General features: G+C 42.6%; 1 protein-coding gene across 4 annotated transcripts in view; it reads left to right on the top strand.

Moving 5' to 3' along the window:
• Positions 1-15,962, top strand: part of TAMM41 (TAM41 mitochondrial translocator assembly and maintenance homolog) — a 55,886-nt gene extending 39,924 nt beyond the window's left edge. For all 4 annotated transcript variants that reach the window (XM_037050749.1, XM_037050743.1, XM_037050754.1 and 1 more), the window contains 3 exons: positions 275-440; positions 1,799-1,861; positions 15,827-15,962. In XM_037050749.1, coding sequence (XP_036906644.1) covers positions 275-440; positions 1,799-1,861; positions 15,827-15,903 — 306 coding nt within the window. In that variant the 3' untranslated portion in view covers positions 15,904-15,962. The remainder of the gene's footprint in view (positions 1-274; positions 441-1,798; positions 1,862-15,826) is intronic.
• Positions 15,963-16,319: the final 357 nt, after the last annotated feature.

Genomic DNA, 16,319 nt, shown 5'->3' with positions numbered 1-16,319 from the left:
AAACAGAAATCGGTCCTTGAAAGAAGCATCACTTTTTTCATGTAAAAATGGAATATTTTAAGTAAATTATTGGCTTTTTTGTAGGAACTTAGAATTCTGAACACTTATTTATGCATTTAGTTTCAGAAAGGAGACTGTCTCCTTAGCTTGCTGTCTAGTCTAACATATAGGTTCGTATATGTTTGTGTGACTTTAAAAAGAAGCCATGGGTTCTTCAATATTTATATAATCCAAAGTACTTTCCATAAACATGATCTTCTTTTCTTTTCTTTAGATAGATAAAAGCCCAGAAGGACAATTCACTCAGCTAATGACATTGCCCAAAACCTTACAGCAACAAATAAATCATATTATGGACCCCCCTGGAAAAAACAGAGATGTGGAAGAAACTTTATTACAACTTGCTCACGATCCTGACTGTGGAGAGGTGGTGCGACTAGGTATGTTTTGAATTTGACTTGAGGAAGTGCTGGCCTTGGTTGAAAGCAAACTTGGTGATGTGATGTATCCTTTATTCTTTCTTACCTGGTGAGATCAAGAAATAGATTGCTTCTAGGAAGAAGAAAGCACTAACAATCTGAGGGTTTCCAGATTTAAACTTTCATTCATTTGAAGTAGGTTGGTATAAAAGTATTTCTATTTTCAAATTCCTGGGCCCTAAATCACTGTCAAAGGAGGAAAACAATGTTTCCTTTGGTCTCAAGAGCATAACTGCTAGCAGTTATGCTCTTGGGACCAAAGAGCATAACTTTGGCGGTCCAAGAAGGAAGGAGACCGGTGGCATTTTTAATGCTTTTCTAATACCAAGAACACAGCTTGCATCAGATAACATTGAAAACACAGCTTTCATCAGCCAGCTCCCATTCAGCATGTCTCATAGTGTGTTCAGCAGGTTCCCTCTGACATGGCCTATGTTCTCCACATTATTCCTGGGAGCTCCTTAACATTTACCAAAAAATCTGAACCTTATCTTCAAAGACACACTCCCCTTTGAGGTGTTAAAGGTAATTTATGAGGTCATTCAGTACAGAAATACTTTTGAAATTGAAAATGACTCCCTCCCTCAAACATGTGCATTTTCCTATTCTCACTAAGTACTTAACTGAGCTTAACCCTCCACGGTGCAAGCCACTGTGCTCAATATTCACAGTGACAACACTGAACATTAGTTGCAATAGGCAGGCTCCATGCACACTCTCAGGGACCTGCCCCAAGCTGTCGGAGCATAAGTGTAGATCACCAGATAGCTATTCTGAAGATAAATATGAAGGCATATTCTCTGTTTGTTGTTCTTTATGTTTTAACATCATTCTGGTCACAGTACGATTTCTGCCTTCCACAGGGCCTGAGGGACCACACTGTTGATCCTCACTGAGGAGTCTTGTCTGTGTGTTTTCAGAATGAGAGATTTATTACTGTGCAGAAACATTTGGTTTTTTAGTTTTCATTTCTTTTTTTTTTAATCCTTTTACATCTTGGAATTGAGAACCAGGAGACTTAAGTATATTTAAAGTCATAAAATGACCTTTGGAGGTCACCTAACCCCCCCTTGTTTTACAGTGAGGAGGCCCACGCCCAGAGGGGTCAGTCATTTGCCCATGGTCATATAGCTGACACGAGCTGGCCGCTCTGGCCTTCAGTCCTGATCCCCTCCCACTGTCATACCCTTCTGTGACACGAGGACGGAGATAGATTTGCTGGTTTTATTGGATAACTGAAAGAATATTTAGTTCCAGGTTTTAAAATGTGAGATGACTAACATCTGGGTTTTTTGGCATCCTTGTTGGTTTTTTTTAAGGGCTTTCAGCAATCGTGAGACCTTCTAGTCTGAGACAGAGCACCAAAGGCATTTTCACTGCTGGTAAGAACTTTAGAAAATCCATACTTAATGATGCTGCTGGACTGAGTAGCCTTGGGGCTCCTGGTTAAAATGTAGAGCTTTGTTTGTATCCTGCAAGTACTTGTGAAATGCTGACTTTTGCTGGTCATAAGCTAGGATATTGCAGTAATGTACAGACAGATAGACATCACTGTCATCTGGTCATCTGAAAAAGTAAAACCGTATGAGGTACTGTAGGAAGGCTTTACTGCCCCTGTAATTTTTCCAAATAACTCCTTGTGGGCAGGTTTCCCCTCATGTTTTTTTTTGTGTGTGTTTTTTTTTATGAAAGTTATACATGCACATCACTGCAGCAGTGCTCGCCCTCCTCCCACTGCCCTGCTCTGGAGACAACCTCTTTCAACCCTCTTACTGGGTTATTTTATTCACTGCCAGTTCACTAAATAATAAGCTTACATTTCTGCTTCTTTGCCTTTCAATTTTAGGCATTATTTGTTGACTTCTTACTAGGGTCGATTAGAATTCAACTCTTCTACCCTACCTCACCACTCACACTCATTCCTCTGTCCTCCTAATACAGTTAGATTGTAGCTCCAGTAAAGTCAGTCTTTGGAGTTCACACTGTGTGACTATGTTAATGAGAGTCATAGGTGAGCCACATAATACACTTATCCTTCTCTGTAGAGCTTTTTTTCTTTTTAAGATTTTATTTATTTATTTTTAGAGAGAAGGGAAGGGAGGGAGAGAAACATCAATGTGTGGTTGCTTCTTTGCCTCTTACGTACCCCACACTGGGGACCTGGCCACAGCCCAGGCATGTGCCCTGACTAGGAATTGAACCCACAAGCCTTTGCTTCGCAGTCCAGCACTCAATCCACTGAGCCACACCATCCAGGGCCTTCTCTTTAGAGCTTTCTTTGCCCACAGAGATTGTCTGTACCTGTCTCAAGTGAGGGATACCCTCTTTCCTGTATCTCATTCTTTTATCTTCATGGTGCACACTCTTGTTTTGGTGAGGCACACCACAGAGTAATTTTCTGAGAAAGGGTGCAGTAGAGGCAAATTTGGAGACTGTGTATGTCTAAAGAAATCTTTATTCTACCCTCCCACACAATTGAGACTTAGACTAGAGATAAATTAGAAATAACTTTCCTTTAGAATTTTGATATCATTGCTCCAACTATCTTCTCATTTCCAGGATTCCTATCGAAATCCAAAGACATTCTGATTATTAATCCTTCATGTATGTTCTTTCTGAAGGCCTGTTAGATCTTTATTTTCAGACAGGGCTCTGATGTACTTTGATGACAGTCTCTTTTTTAAAAAATATATTTTATTGATTATGCCATTATAGTTGTTCTATTCTCCCCCTTCATTCCCCTCCACCCTGCACACCCCTTCCCCCACCATTCCTCCCCCTTTAGTTTATGACTACCTGTCTCAAGTTCTTCAGATTCTATATTTCCCCTACTAGTCTTGCCCTCCCCCTGTCTATTTTCTACCTACCATCTATGCTACTTATTTTCTCTACCTTCTCCCCACTTCTCCTCCTCCCACTCCCCTGTTGCTAACCCTCCATGTGACCTTCATTTCTATGGTTTCACTCCTGATCTAGCTGTCCTCTTAGTTTGCTTTTGTTTTAGGTGTGGTTGTTAATAATTGTGAGTTTGCTATCCTTTCACTGTTCATATTTTTCATCTTCTTTTTCTTAGATAAGTCCCTTTAACATTTAATATAATAAGGGCTTGGTGATGATGAACTCCTTGAACTTGACCTTATCTGAGAAGCACTTTATCTGTCCTTCCATTCTAAATGAAAGTTTTGCTGGATAAAGCAATCTTGGCTGTAGGTCTTTGGATTTCATGACTTGGAATACTTCTTTCCAGCCCCTTCTTGCCTGTAAGGTCTCTTTTGAGAAATCCGCTGACAGTCTGATGGGTACTCCTTTGTAGGTGACTGTCCCCTTATCCCTTGCTGCTTCTAGGATTCTCTCCTTCATTTTGGTCTTGGCTAATGTAATTATGATGTGCCTTGGTGTGTTCCTTCTTGGGTCCAACTTCTTTGGGACTCTCTGAGCTTCCTGGATTTCCTGGAAGTCTATTTCCTTTGCCAGACTGGGGAAGTTCTCCTTTATTATTTGTTCAAATAAGTTTTCCACTCGTGGCTGTTCCTCTTCCCCTTCTGGTACCCCTATAATTTGGATGTTGGAACATTTAAAGATGTCCTGGAGGTTCCTAAGCCTCTCCTCATTTTTTTTGAATTCTTATTTCTTCATTCTTTTCTGGTTGGATGTTTTGTTCTTCCTTCTGGTCCACTCCCTTGATTTGAGTCCCAGTTTCCTTTCCATCACTATTGGTTTCCTGTGAATTTCCCTTCATTTCAATCAGTTTAGCCTTCATATGTTCCTCTAATTTGTGAGTAAAATCAACCAGTTCTGTGAGCATCCTGATCACCAGTGTTTTGAACTATGCATCTGAGAGGTTGGCTATTTCTTTTTCGCTTAGAGCTATCAGCTCTGGGGCTTTGAGTTCTTGAGCCATGTTGGTCTATTCATGCCTGTTACGTATGAAGGGCAGAGCCCTAGGTATTCACCAGGGTGGGGCAACTCAGTTGCTGGGTTGTGACACTGTATGTGGGGGCGGGGTCAAAGAAGTGCAATGGCGGTCCCCTTTGCTGCTTCCCACCACTGGGCCCTGTGTGGTCTGTCTCACTCCTGGCTCCTTCGCTGGTTTATCTGTGCACGAATGTGTGACCGCAGTCAGCCAGCCGCCGTGTGGCCTCACAGGGTCCGCCCGTTGCTACCCCATGCCCGGGATCCGTGCCACAGCTACCTACGTGCCCGGGATCCATGCCACAGCTACCTACGAGATCTTTCCTTCCTAACCCTGCTCCGCTGCTGGCTCTGCCCCTCTTACTGGTGTGGCTGAATGGTTCGTTGTTGTCGGACTTCCATATAGTTCAATTTTCTGTGTTTTGTCTGCGTTTTTGTTACTGAAACTTTGTTGTCTTTAAACTTGGTTGTGGGAGAAGGCACAGTGTTTCCACCTACACCTCCATCTTGGCGGAAGTTGATGACAGTCTCTTTTTATCTGTTATGTTATCTGTTATCTCTTTCATTTAGACACTCAGAATATAAGAAATTTTTCTTTTTTTTTTTTTTTTTGCTTTCTCCGTTTTTTCTCTTCTTTCTGGAACTCCTTTTATTCAAGTATTGGACCTCTCAGACCAGTCCTTTGGTTTTCTTTTCTCTCCTATTTTTGATCTCTTTGTTTTTTTGTCTTGCTTTCTGGGAGATTTTCTAAACTTTAGCTTCCAAACCTTCTACTGAGTTTTTAAATTTCTATTATATTTTTAATTTCTATGAGCTCTCTAATTTGCTTTATTTATTTATTTTGTTCTCTGAATAATCCTTTTTTTAAGAAATTTAAAACATTCTGTTCTTGATTTATAGGCTTAAACATTTGAACATATCTTTGAGTATTGCCAATTTACCCTCCCAAGTAGTTATATCTATGCCACTAGTAATAAATGAGAGTTCTTGTTTCTCTCCATTCTTTCTGATGCTTGGTATTGTCAAATGATGGGCTTTTCTATTTCCATATTTCTTATGTAACTGTCTACTGAACATCTCTCATGTGCTAGCCACACACTCTACAAAGTGAACTCAAAACACCATCCACCTTTAAGAAATTCATAGTCTAGAAAGGGATACAGGCATGTAAATAGAAATTTGCAGTCACACTAGGGCATAAATGACTCAGCGGTAGTAATTCAAAGATGGGAGTGATCTTGCAGCCTGACTCTGATCCCTGGATTGAAATTGCCAGGGGGATGGCATGGCCACACCTCTTCGCAGCTCACCCCAGCTGCCTGGATACACTGCTGTGTGTTTGGCCGCAGGGACACTCTGTGGTCCCTCCTGAGTCTTTGGGAAGATTCAGCCAAAGAGTCAAGAAAAATTAATAACACAGTTGCCAAATCTGAAATCTGAAGATATTTCTACCACCCAAGGGTAGATAGCTTTGCATTCCAATTAAGTACTATCCAATTAAGATAGTACTTAATCTGTGTTTCTGCTGGTTTATCCTGGCAAGGTTGAAGATAAGGTGCTTTTGTTTGCTGGGGTGGTTCCGGCTATTACTCTGTGTTTTGCATGATTGCAGCTCCCTTTCTGTAATATACCTCCTTGGGTGAGGCTGAATGCTTTGGGCGGTTTGTTTATTTTCTTTTTCTTTCTTTCCTTTCCCCCCCCTTCCCCCCCCGCTTCATGTGCTTACATAAGGAATTACTACATTTAGTGGTGATTTTTTTGTTGTGAGAATGGTAGTAGGATGGAGTTTTGAAAAATTCCTTTTTTGTAGAAATACGTGTTAACATATTTACAGATAAAATGACAGGATGTCTGATACTTGCTTCAAAATAAAACTTGGTGGAGGGAAGTAGGTAAAGAGTAGATGGCACAAGATTGGTCACGACTTGATAAATTGTTGAAGCTGGATGAAGATGCCTGGAAACATACTGTTCTTTTATAACTTTAAATTCTTCTCTAATAAAAGGTTTTTAAAAATCATCATCTTCTCTTGATGCTTAAGCTGAAATGAACCTTTGGTCCTCTCTGCACGCCTCCTTTCCAGTGTCCAGCAGAGGGCAGTGGGTAACACTTCACAGAACCCGGATTTCACTGTGGCCTTGGAGTGAATGCCCATTGCAGGATCCCCTGGGTACTCAATGCCTGTTTCCCTCTTCCTTCTAAAGATACCTCATTGGGTTGAGGAAGTCCAGAGTATTAGAATGTCTATAACCTGCACTGAGGTTGCAGAAATTGTAGAAAGTGGTTGAGCATCCCTTCAGATTCTATAGGTTTACTTACCTCATGCTCTGTCTTATCTGGTTCGTGATGGTTGTGTGTGGCCTGGTGAAGGCAGCCCAGGCCACAGGTAGGGGTTTGTGAGCCCCAGAGACAAGGGTTCAAATTCCAACTTAACTACTTTGACTTAGGCAAGTTACTTAATTTTTCTCAGATTTAATTTAATAGGAATAATTAAAAGTTATTTCTTAACTATATAAAAGTATCTAGTACTGTGCCTAGTTTTTTTAAAAAAAATCATTACCTAAAAGTTTCCTGACATCTCTTTAGAACATGGCTCTCAACACTGTCATATTCAGATAGAATTAGTCCCTTAGCCTGGTCTCCAGCTGGAGTACACTAGCAGTGAAATGAACTGAGTGGCCAGTTTGTTTCTTTTCCCTGTAACTTCACAGCAAGCTTCAGGACCTCCATCCCCCTGCACTTTGTTCTTTGGAAGTCCCCTTGTTGCAGTTGTAGCTGCTGCTGTTCTGCCTTGCTTTTGCTAGGGCTGTCTCTGCTCAATCCCCAAAGTTCTACGTCTGTTTCATACAGCTGATGAATCAATCACTTGCAGGGTGAGAAAACCCCATATATTCCTGGGTTGAGATGTTATTCCTTTGTAGCCATCATCAGTCTGCTTCTTTTCAACCCCCTCCTACTCATGTAGGGATAAAAAGGAAGGTTAAAACACAAATATCTGATTGTGAACCACACAATCGTGGTTCGATTCCCAGTCAGGGCACATGCCTGGGTTGCAGGCCAGTTCCCATTAGGGGACTCATGAGAGGCAACCATACATTGATATTTCTCTCCTTCTCTCCTTCCTTTCCCCTCTAAAGATAAATAAATAAATAAATAAAATCTTTTTTAAAACCCACAAATATCTTTTATATTCAATTCAGACAGATAGCTAACTGAGGAGCTAGATTGGGGTCAGAAGCCATTGGCTTGAAGTAGTTGTTCATTTCTTGGTGCTGTAACATTGGTATGTTAATTAGCCCTCTGCATTGAAACTGTGGGGCTACTCATACGCAATTCACAAGGTGTCTGAGAGTGTCCAGTGTGTTACCTAGTACCTAGTAGGTGCTTTATAAACTTGGGTGAGTTTAGATCTAAATCTCACCTAGAAAAGATGGAATCCATAAGCAGCTCAGAGGATTGTCTTTTCTTCTATACTGTGTTGGATAACAGGGCAGTGTGTTCTCATGCAGTCTTTTCACACTTCATGAGTTCTCTTGAAATTCCCTGACCATCAGATATACCCAGAGAAGTGAGTACAGAAATGCTTCCAAAACCAAACACTATTTTTCCCCTTTAGCCTGAGTTTTGATCATTTAAAAAGTAATGCTGACTTCTCTTAGACTGTGCTGTTTAGTAGAATAGCGTAGTTCTTGTCAGAGTTGCAGATCAGCTGCTGGAGCCAGCCAGCTCAGCAGTAGGGAAAGACTGTTCAGCCTCCTAATACTGGTCTGCTCCTCCTCCCATAGTAGCAGCAGATGGTATCACATCTCAAACTGATAACAGAAGACCAGCTAAAGCAGACTGTCATATTCTGAGAACCAGCAGTCTTTTATGTTTTTAATCTGCTTGGAGAGAAGTAGAACTGTTTGAGTATTCTGGTGTGGGAATTAGAAGAGAAATGGCAGTGTTGGGTGTGGGGACGGGGGGGGGGGGGGNGGGGGGGGGGGGGGGGGGGGGGGGGGGGGGGGGGGGGGGGGAGAGCAGCATTTAGTGATTAAATTGAGAAGTAAGCAGGAGCCAGACAAGGGAAGTCCTTAAAAGCCATGAAAGGGAATTCAGAGTTTCTTTTGAGGGCAGAGAGAAGCCCCTGAAGGATTATAGAAAAACCACTATCCCTAGAGAACTGAGAACAGAGTGAAGGGAGATAAACCTATTGGTTGGATGTGGTTGCAGTCAGCCAGGTAAGGAATCATGGCAGCCTGAACTCAGGTCACTGCAGTAGAGGCAGCGAGACGAGATGCCAGTAACATTTAGAAGGCAGATTGCCTGGTCTTGGTGATTGGAGGGATAGGGGGAAGTGAGTGAGAGAGGGGAGTCACAAATAACTCCCAGGCTTTTGGCTTGGGAAGTACCTCCATTTCAGGAGGTGAGGAAGATTGGGAGGGGATAATGAGTTTAATTTTTGAAATCTTGCTTTAATTTTTCCCCACCTGATTTTATGGTCAATCGGAATTAACTCTGGGGACAGATACCTATTTACTTCTCCAGCTTCAGAAGATTCAACTGAATTAACAAAACAGGTTTAGTCTTGTCCCTAAAAAGGTTCTGGCATGCCTCAGTTGATTCTTGCCAGCCCTTTCCTGGAACATAATAGAATGGATCATTCATTGTTCTCTGCTTCTGATTTCCTATATCTAAAACATTTCTTCTATTTTTTGGTACCTACATATTTAAATAAGAACACATAATAACATTTAAGTTTTTTTCTGGTAAAAACTTTCAAGGTCATTTGAACTTGAAAGTTTTTTAAATAAGTTGTACTTCTGCCTCAGAAGAGATGTTTTTATAGATATAATCAACTCTGTTTGGAAATGGCGAGGGCTTACTGATTTTCCCTCCAAAAGATCTGAAATATAGAATTATGGGAAGGTAGAGACCCCCCCCCCAAAACCCAACTCGTATCTCTGCCTCACATGGCTTCCTAGAGATTTTGTCTGGCATTAGATCCATCAGTTTGAGGTCACATAGGCAACTCATAGTATTGCATTTGTAGTAACTTTGCTGTAGGTCACATGAAACAAGCTGGAAATCAACAGAAGATGTATATTGAAGTTGATTTCTGTATCCTTTCTTTTTTTTAAATATATTTTATTGATTATACCATTACAGTTGTTCTATTCCCCCCCTTCATTCCCCTCCACCCTGCACACCCCCTCCCCCACCATTCCCCCCTTTAGTTTATGACTACCTGTCTCAAGTTCTTCAGATTCTATATTTCCCCTACTAGTCTTGCCTTCCCCCCTATCTATTTTCTACCTACCGTCTATCTATGCTACTTATTTTCTGTACCTTCTTCCCCGTTCTCCTCCTCCCACTCCCCTGTTGCTAACCCTCCATGTGTTCTTCATTTCTATGGTTCCACTCCTGATCTAGCTGTCCTCTTGGTTTGCTTTTGTTTTAGGTGTGGTTGTTAATAACTGTGAGTTTGCTGTCCTTTCACTGTTCATATTTTTCATCTTCTTTTTCTTATATAAGTCCCTTTAGCATTTCATATAATAAGGGCTTGGTGATGATGAACTCCTTGAACTTGACCTTATCTGAGAAGCACTTTATCTGTCCTTCCATTCTAAATGAAAGTTTTGCTGGATAAAGCAATCTTGGCTGTAGGTCTTTGGATTTCATGACTTGGAATACTTCTTTCCAGCCCCTTCTTGCCTGTAAGGTCTCTTTTGAGAAATCCGCTGACAGTCTGATGGGTACTCCTTTGTAGGTGACTGTCCCCTTATCTCTTGCTGCTTCTAGGATTCTCTCCTTCATTTTAGTCTTGGCTAATGTAATTATGATGTGCCTTGGTGTGTTCCTTCTTGGGTCCAACTTCTTTGGCACTCTCTGAGCTTCCTGGATTTCCTGGAAGTCTATTTCCTTTGCCAGACTGGGGAAGTTCTCCTTTATTATTTGTTCAAATAAGTTTTCCACTCGTGGCTGTTTCTTTCCCCCTTCTGGTACCCCTATAATCCGGATGTTGGAACGTTTAAAGATGTCCTGGAGGTTCCTAAGCCTCTCCTCATTGTTTTGAATTCTCATTTCTTCATTCCTTTCTGGTCGGATGTTTCGTTCTTCCTTCTGGTCCATTCCATTGATTTGAGTCCCAGTTTCCTTTCCATCACTATTGGTTTCCTGGACATCTCCCTTCATTTCAATTAGTTTACCCTTCATATGTTTCTCTAATTCGTGACTGTAGTCTACCAATTCTGTGAGCATCCTGATAAATAGTGTCTTAAATTGGGCTCTGAGAGGCTGGCAATTTCCCGGTCGCTTAGGGTTATTGGCTCTGGGACTTTGAGTTCCTCTTGCGCCATCTTTTGGGCTGTTCGTGCCTGTTAAGTAGCAGGATCAGAGCCCTAGGTTTTCACCAGAGCAGGGCAACTCAGTCGCTGGGTTGTGACGTTGTATGTGGGGGCGGGGTCAAAGAGGGACAATGGCTTCCCTCTGCCGCCTGCTGCCACGACCCCCACTGGCATCACAGCCACCACCGTCACCAGGTCCACGCGCCTCGCTCCACTGCACGCTAGTGTGCCACTGCTGTCGGCCCTCCACCACTGGGTTCGTCCCCTGGGGCCTGCGTAGTCCGTCTCACTGTGCACGAATATGCGACCTTGGTCAGTCTGCCCCGCACCCCGACTGGCTTTGGGCTGCCCGAGTGCCTAGCGCCTAGGTCGGGGGATCTGTCCTGCCCGACCCTGCTCCGTTGCTGGTTCCGCCTCTCTTACCGTCCCCGTTGAACGGTTCGTAGCTGTCGGACTTCCATATAATTCCGTATTCTGGTCTTTAGGTGTGTTCTAGTTCTCCAAAACTTTTGTTGTAGTCAAACTTGGTTGTGGGAGAAGGCACAGTGTTTCCACCTATGCCTCCATCTTGGCGAAGTCTCTCCTCATTTTTTTTGAATTCTTGTTTCTTCATTCTTTTCTGGTTGGATGTTTTGTTCTTCCTTCTGGTCCACTCCCTTGATTTGAGTCCCAGTTTCCTTTCCATCACTATTGGTTTCCTGTGAATTTCCCTTCATTTCAATCAGTTTAGCCTTCATATGTTCCTCTAATTTGTGAGTAAAATCAACCAGTTCTGTGAGCATCCTGATCACCAGTGTTTTGAACTATGCATCTGAAAGGTTGGCTATTTCTTGGTCGGTTAGAGTTATCGGCTTTGGGGCTTTGGATTCTTCTTGAGCCCTATTTTGGACTGTTTGTGCCTATTACATATGAGGAGCGGAGCCCTAGGTGTTCACCAGGGCGGGGCAACTCAGTCGCTGGGTTGTGACGCTGTATGTGGGGGTAGGGTCAAAGGAAAGCAATGTCGGTCCCCTCTGCCACCTCCTGCTGTGGGGCCGCGCAGTCCATCTCACTGCTCACTCTTCTGCTGGTTTATCTGCGCGCGAATGTGTGACTGCAGTCAGCCTGCCCCGCACCCTTACTAGGTCTGAGCTGCTACCCTGGCTGCCTGCGTGCCTGGGTCAGGGGATCTTTCCTGGCTGACCCTGCTCTGCTGCTGGCTCCGCCCCTCTTACCGGTCCGGTTGAACGGTTCGTTGTTGTTGGGCTTCAGTATAGTTCAATTTTCTGTTCTTTGGCTGTGTCTTTGTTTACTAAGCTTTTATTGTATTCAAACTTGGTTGTGGGAGAAGGTATAGTGTTTCCACCTACACCTCCATCTTGGGGGAACTGATTTCTGTATCCTTTCAAAACAAAATCCTGACTTTAGATACTAATCAGAATTCATAATGACTAGCTTTAGGTAAATAAGCACCTGTCTAAAGAAGATATATTGTTTTTAAATGTCACATCTTTATCCATTGGGGAAGGAACAAAGACGATGATGAGACTTAGAGTGAAATTTCTCTCTTGGAGAGAGGCCATCTTCCCTCAAGATACTTTCTAAATGCAGACTTCCTAAATCACCATTCTTTTTTAAAGAAAGGAAGCAGAACCCAAAAGTAAGCTTAATGTAGTCCAAGTAGAATTCTGTGTACTGTAAACTCTCCAAGGGCAGAGACCGTGACTGTTGTTCATCCCCCATCCCCAGCAACTCGCTTGGCATCTTACATACAGGTGCTCAATAAATACTCGGTGTATTTCAGTGACTGAATAAATGAAAGATTCTAGGTCTTATGGAATTATGGAAAATCTCTATGTATACAGAAAAGTGCACAAGTCATAAATTGGTGAATTTTCACAAAGTGAACACACTTTTGTACCTAGTTCCCAGAAGAAATAATAGAACAGTACCAAACAGTCCCCCAGAAATCCCTAGTCACAGCTACTACCCCTCCAAGAGTAACTAACTACTATCTTGACTTCTAATGCCATGCTTTTGTTTTACCTGTTTTTGAACTTTACATAAATATGCACTCTCTGGTGTCTTCCACTTCTCGTAACATCAGTGCGATTCATCGTGGTGTGCAGAGTAGCAGTGTTTCATTTATTCCCATTGTGTCCAGTCCACTGTGTGAACGCGCACAGGTCATCTGCTCTACTGTTGATGCCTCCTTCAGTTGTTTCCCGTTTGGGGTTACCACAAGTAGTGCCGCTGGTTTTGTACCTGTCTTTTAGTAAGCATGTTCATGTATAAACTTAGGGGTAGAATTACTGGATCATAAAGTATGTGAATGTTTTAACTGTTTGCACTCCCACTAGCAGAGTTCCTATTGCAGCATTTCCTTGGCCCAAACTTAATATCACGTTCTGTTTCATTTTAGGCACTCTGGTAGGTAAGTAGTGGTATTATACTGGAGTTTTAATTTACATTTTCTGATGACTAATAAAGTTGGGCATTTGTTCGTATGCTTATTTGGATCTCTATTGTGAAGTGCCTATTCTTTTGTTCTTTTCCTTTTGAGTTGTCTGCCTTTTCTTACTGACTTGTCTGTGTAATCTGGACATAGGTCCTTTGTGGAATATACGTAATGCAAAAATTTCCCTCTCTAGAGCTTGTTGTTTCCATCTCTTAATGATGTCTCTTGGTGAAAAGAAGTTCTTACTTAACCCAATTTATTTAGTTTATCCTTTATGGTTAGCAGCTTTTTGTGTCCTATTTACAAAATTTGGCCTATTCCAGGTTTATGAAGTTTAAACTTCATTGCAATTAGAATGTTGAGGCAGAAAGGACCCTTTCTTTAGTCTTTTGGTTCTTACACTCTTGCAAATCCTAGTTCCCTATGAAAATCTGGTTAAAACGTTGGACCCTCTGCACAGAAGTGCACGCGTGCGTCTGCACAGCAGGCTGCTACGTACAGTTTCAGGGAATTGGTAGAGTAGCACCAAAGCCTGTCCATGGGCCCCTTGTTAGAGAACCCAACCTGATCCAAGCCAGTCACTGTGCAGATGAGGAAATCAGGGCCAGAGTGGGGGACCTACACTGTAAGCTTGTGGCCCAGGTGGGCCTAGAATTTGAGTCTCTTGACTGCTGTCCCAGTGCTCTTTGTAACACAGGTCCCTGCTGCAGTCTTCCTGAGACTCTCTCTGGCAGAGCCATCGAAGGGAGAGACTGTTTCCAGTTAAGGGAGGTTCTATGGACTAGCAGGGGAAAAAAAGGCTACATGGTGTCTCTGATGTACTTTATGTATGTAACTTAAAAGTTAAGCTCCAAGGATTTTATGAGTAATTTTTTGAAGCTGAACTGGGACTTATCATGGTCGGTGCATCTTCCTCTAGCTATGACTCAGTGCCCCGGGGTTGCCATGTTGAACCTCACCGTATACAACTACCTGCGTTCTGCGTGGTGTCTTGATTGGTTCTGGCTGGAATTTTAAAAAGCACCTTATGTAATAACTTTCCAGTCTCAATGCTCAAGTGGGTGAGGTTTACCAGAGTGGTTGCTCCAGGGAGAAAATTAAAAGGGGTGGAGGCAAGAAGCCCTGCCTTTCTTGACTAGGCTATATCAGTTCATAAGTAGTCAGCCAGTTGGTAAACAAGCCAGGCCAGAGTTTCTACAAGTATTTGGTAATTATTTTACTGGTACCTTGCCTTTTAACCTGCCACTGCCTGCAGGAGCCTCTTAAAAGGTTCTAAGTGGACTACACAGCTTACAGGTAAACATGGCCAGGTATTTTCAAGAGATCACTCAACCCCCAGTGCTCAGAGTCCTGGAACAAATCCTGTCCAGGGACTCCTCATCAGTGGTGCTTACCAAGTGCACTTCAGGGCATGCTTTTCATACTCGCAGCATGGACCATGGTTTGTACCTCATGGTGAAAAAGACTCTTTGGATCTTTGGGCCCCACCTGAAACAGACTGAATGATCTCATTCTCAACACACAAAAAAAGTTGAATCCATAATACTGTCTGCAAATAGGATCCTATTAGATCTGACAGACAAATAACATCCCATTTATTCTATCCCTCCCATTTTTCTTCTTTCCTGTAAGTCCCGCAGTCAGCTTTTCCAGTTTCATCTGGTACTTATGATTAAGTAGACAGAGGGTGCTGGAAGGTCAGATATCTGAATGAGGTGCATCTGTTCTGTCATTTCAAAAGCATTTACCAAGTACCTCCTATGTGCTGGGTACTATACTGGGTGATGGGAAAACAGAGATGAATAGGACAAGGTCTTTAACCTCAAGGAACTCCCAGGCTAGCCAAGGGGACAGGTTAATAAACAGTGGGGTGAGTACTGTGCTGTGCGTCAGCACAGCTAGTGTGAGCCGAGGAGGAGCAGTGTCTGATTGTCCTGGGGAGTAACATAAGACACTTTCGGAGAAGAAATCTGAAAGGGGACTCAGTGTCTACCCAGCAGAAAGTGATGGAATTGACATTCACTCTGGCAGCTCAGCAGCATGTGCAGTGACACAGAAGCAGGGAGCTGGGGTTGGTTGGAATGCAGGCAGTGGGAGTTAGAAAGGGGCTGAGGATGCCCGCTTACATACAGAACTTGCCTTTGTTCTTCTTTCTCCTCCTTTTTAAGAAGTACTAAATTCATGCCCTGGCTGGTATGGCTCAGTGGATTCAGTGCCAGCCTGCAAACTAAAAGATCACTGGTTCAATTCCCAGTCAGGGCAATTCCCAGAGACATGCAAGAGGCAACCACACATTGGTATTTCTCTCCCTTTTCTCCCTCCCTTCCCTACTCTCTAAAAAATAAATAAATAAAATCTTTTAGAAAAAAAGAACTACTAAATTCAAAGGCTGCCAATATACTTGTATCTCAAAAGATTCACTTACCCCAGAAAGTCGGGTACCTTTGACATCCGTATCATTGTTTTCATAAATGCCTAAATCAGAATATTTTCCCTTCATCATCATGGTGACCTTTAATAACCTTTGGCTCCCAGCGTCTCCTGGACACCTCAGTCAGCCCATCACTCTCCACTCCAAAGATAAGTCTCTGGTCTGAATATCACGGAACCTCTAGCTGAGTATCTACTTACTAAGCCTCAGTTTTCTCATTGTTTCTTCTTTTCTCTTTTAGGCATGAAGAAATCATTGCATTATAGTTCACTGAAACTGCATAAAATGTGGAAAGGGTGGCTGAGGAAAACGTCCTGATTTTGCTTGCTTTTATACATGTATAGATGAATAAAGTGTTCCCTTTTGACAAAACAGTATTTGTTACTTTGACTCATTGCTTGAATTGAAAATACCTTGGTTTGTGTAACATAGCAGGTCCTCAAATAACATTGTGTCTTTCAATGTCGTTTTGTTATGATGTTGATGGGGGGTGGAAATTGATTCCTGGCCAGAGCCTCTGTCTGTGTGGAGTTTGCACATTCTCCTCATGTCTGTATGGGTTTTCTCTGGGTACTCTGGTTTCTTCCCATATCCCAAAGATGAGGACGTGAGGTTCAGACTCTAAATTTCCCCAGTCTGAGTGTGTGTGGCACACACACTGCATTGGAAGGGCTTCCTGTCCTGGGCAGGTTCTAGCCTTGTACCCATGGCTGCCAGGATAGGCTCCTGCCACT

Source organism: Sturnira hondurensis, unplaced genomic scaffold (genome assembly GCF_014824575.4).
Source record: "Sturnira hondurensis isolate 20B ecotype Veracruz unplaced genomic scaffold, ASM1482457v3 Scaffold0000867, whole genome shotgun sequence".
In the NCBI taxonomy this organism is placed as follows: Eukaryota; Metazoa; Chordata; class Mammalia; order Chiroptera; family Phyllostomidae; genus Sturnira; species Sturnira hondurensis.
This window is presented reverse-complemented; position numbering and strand designations above follow the sequence as displayed.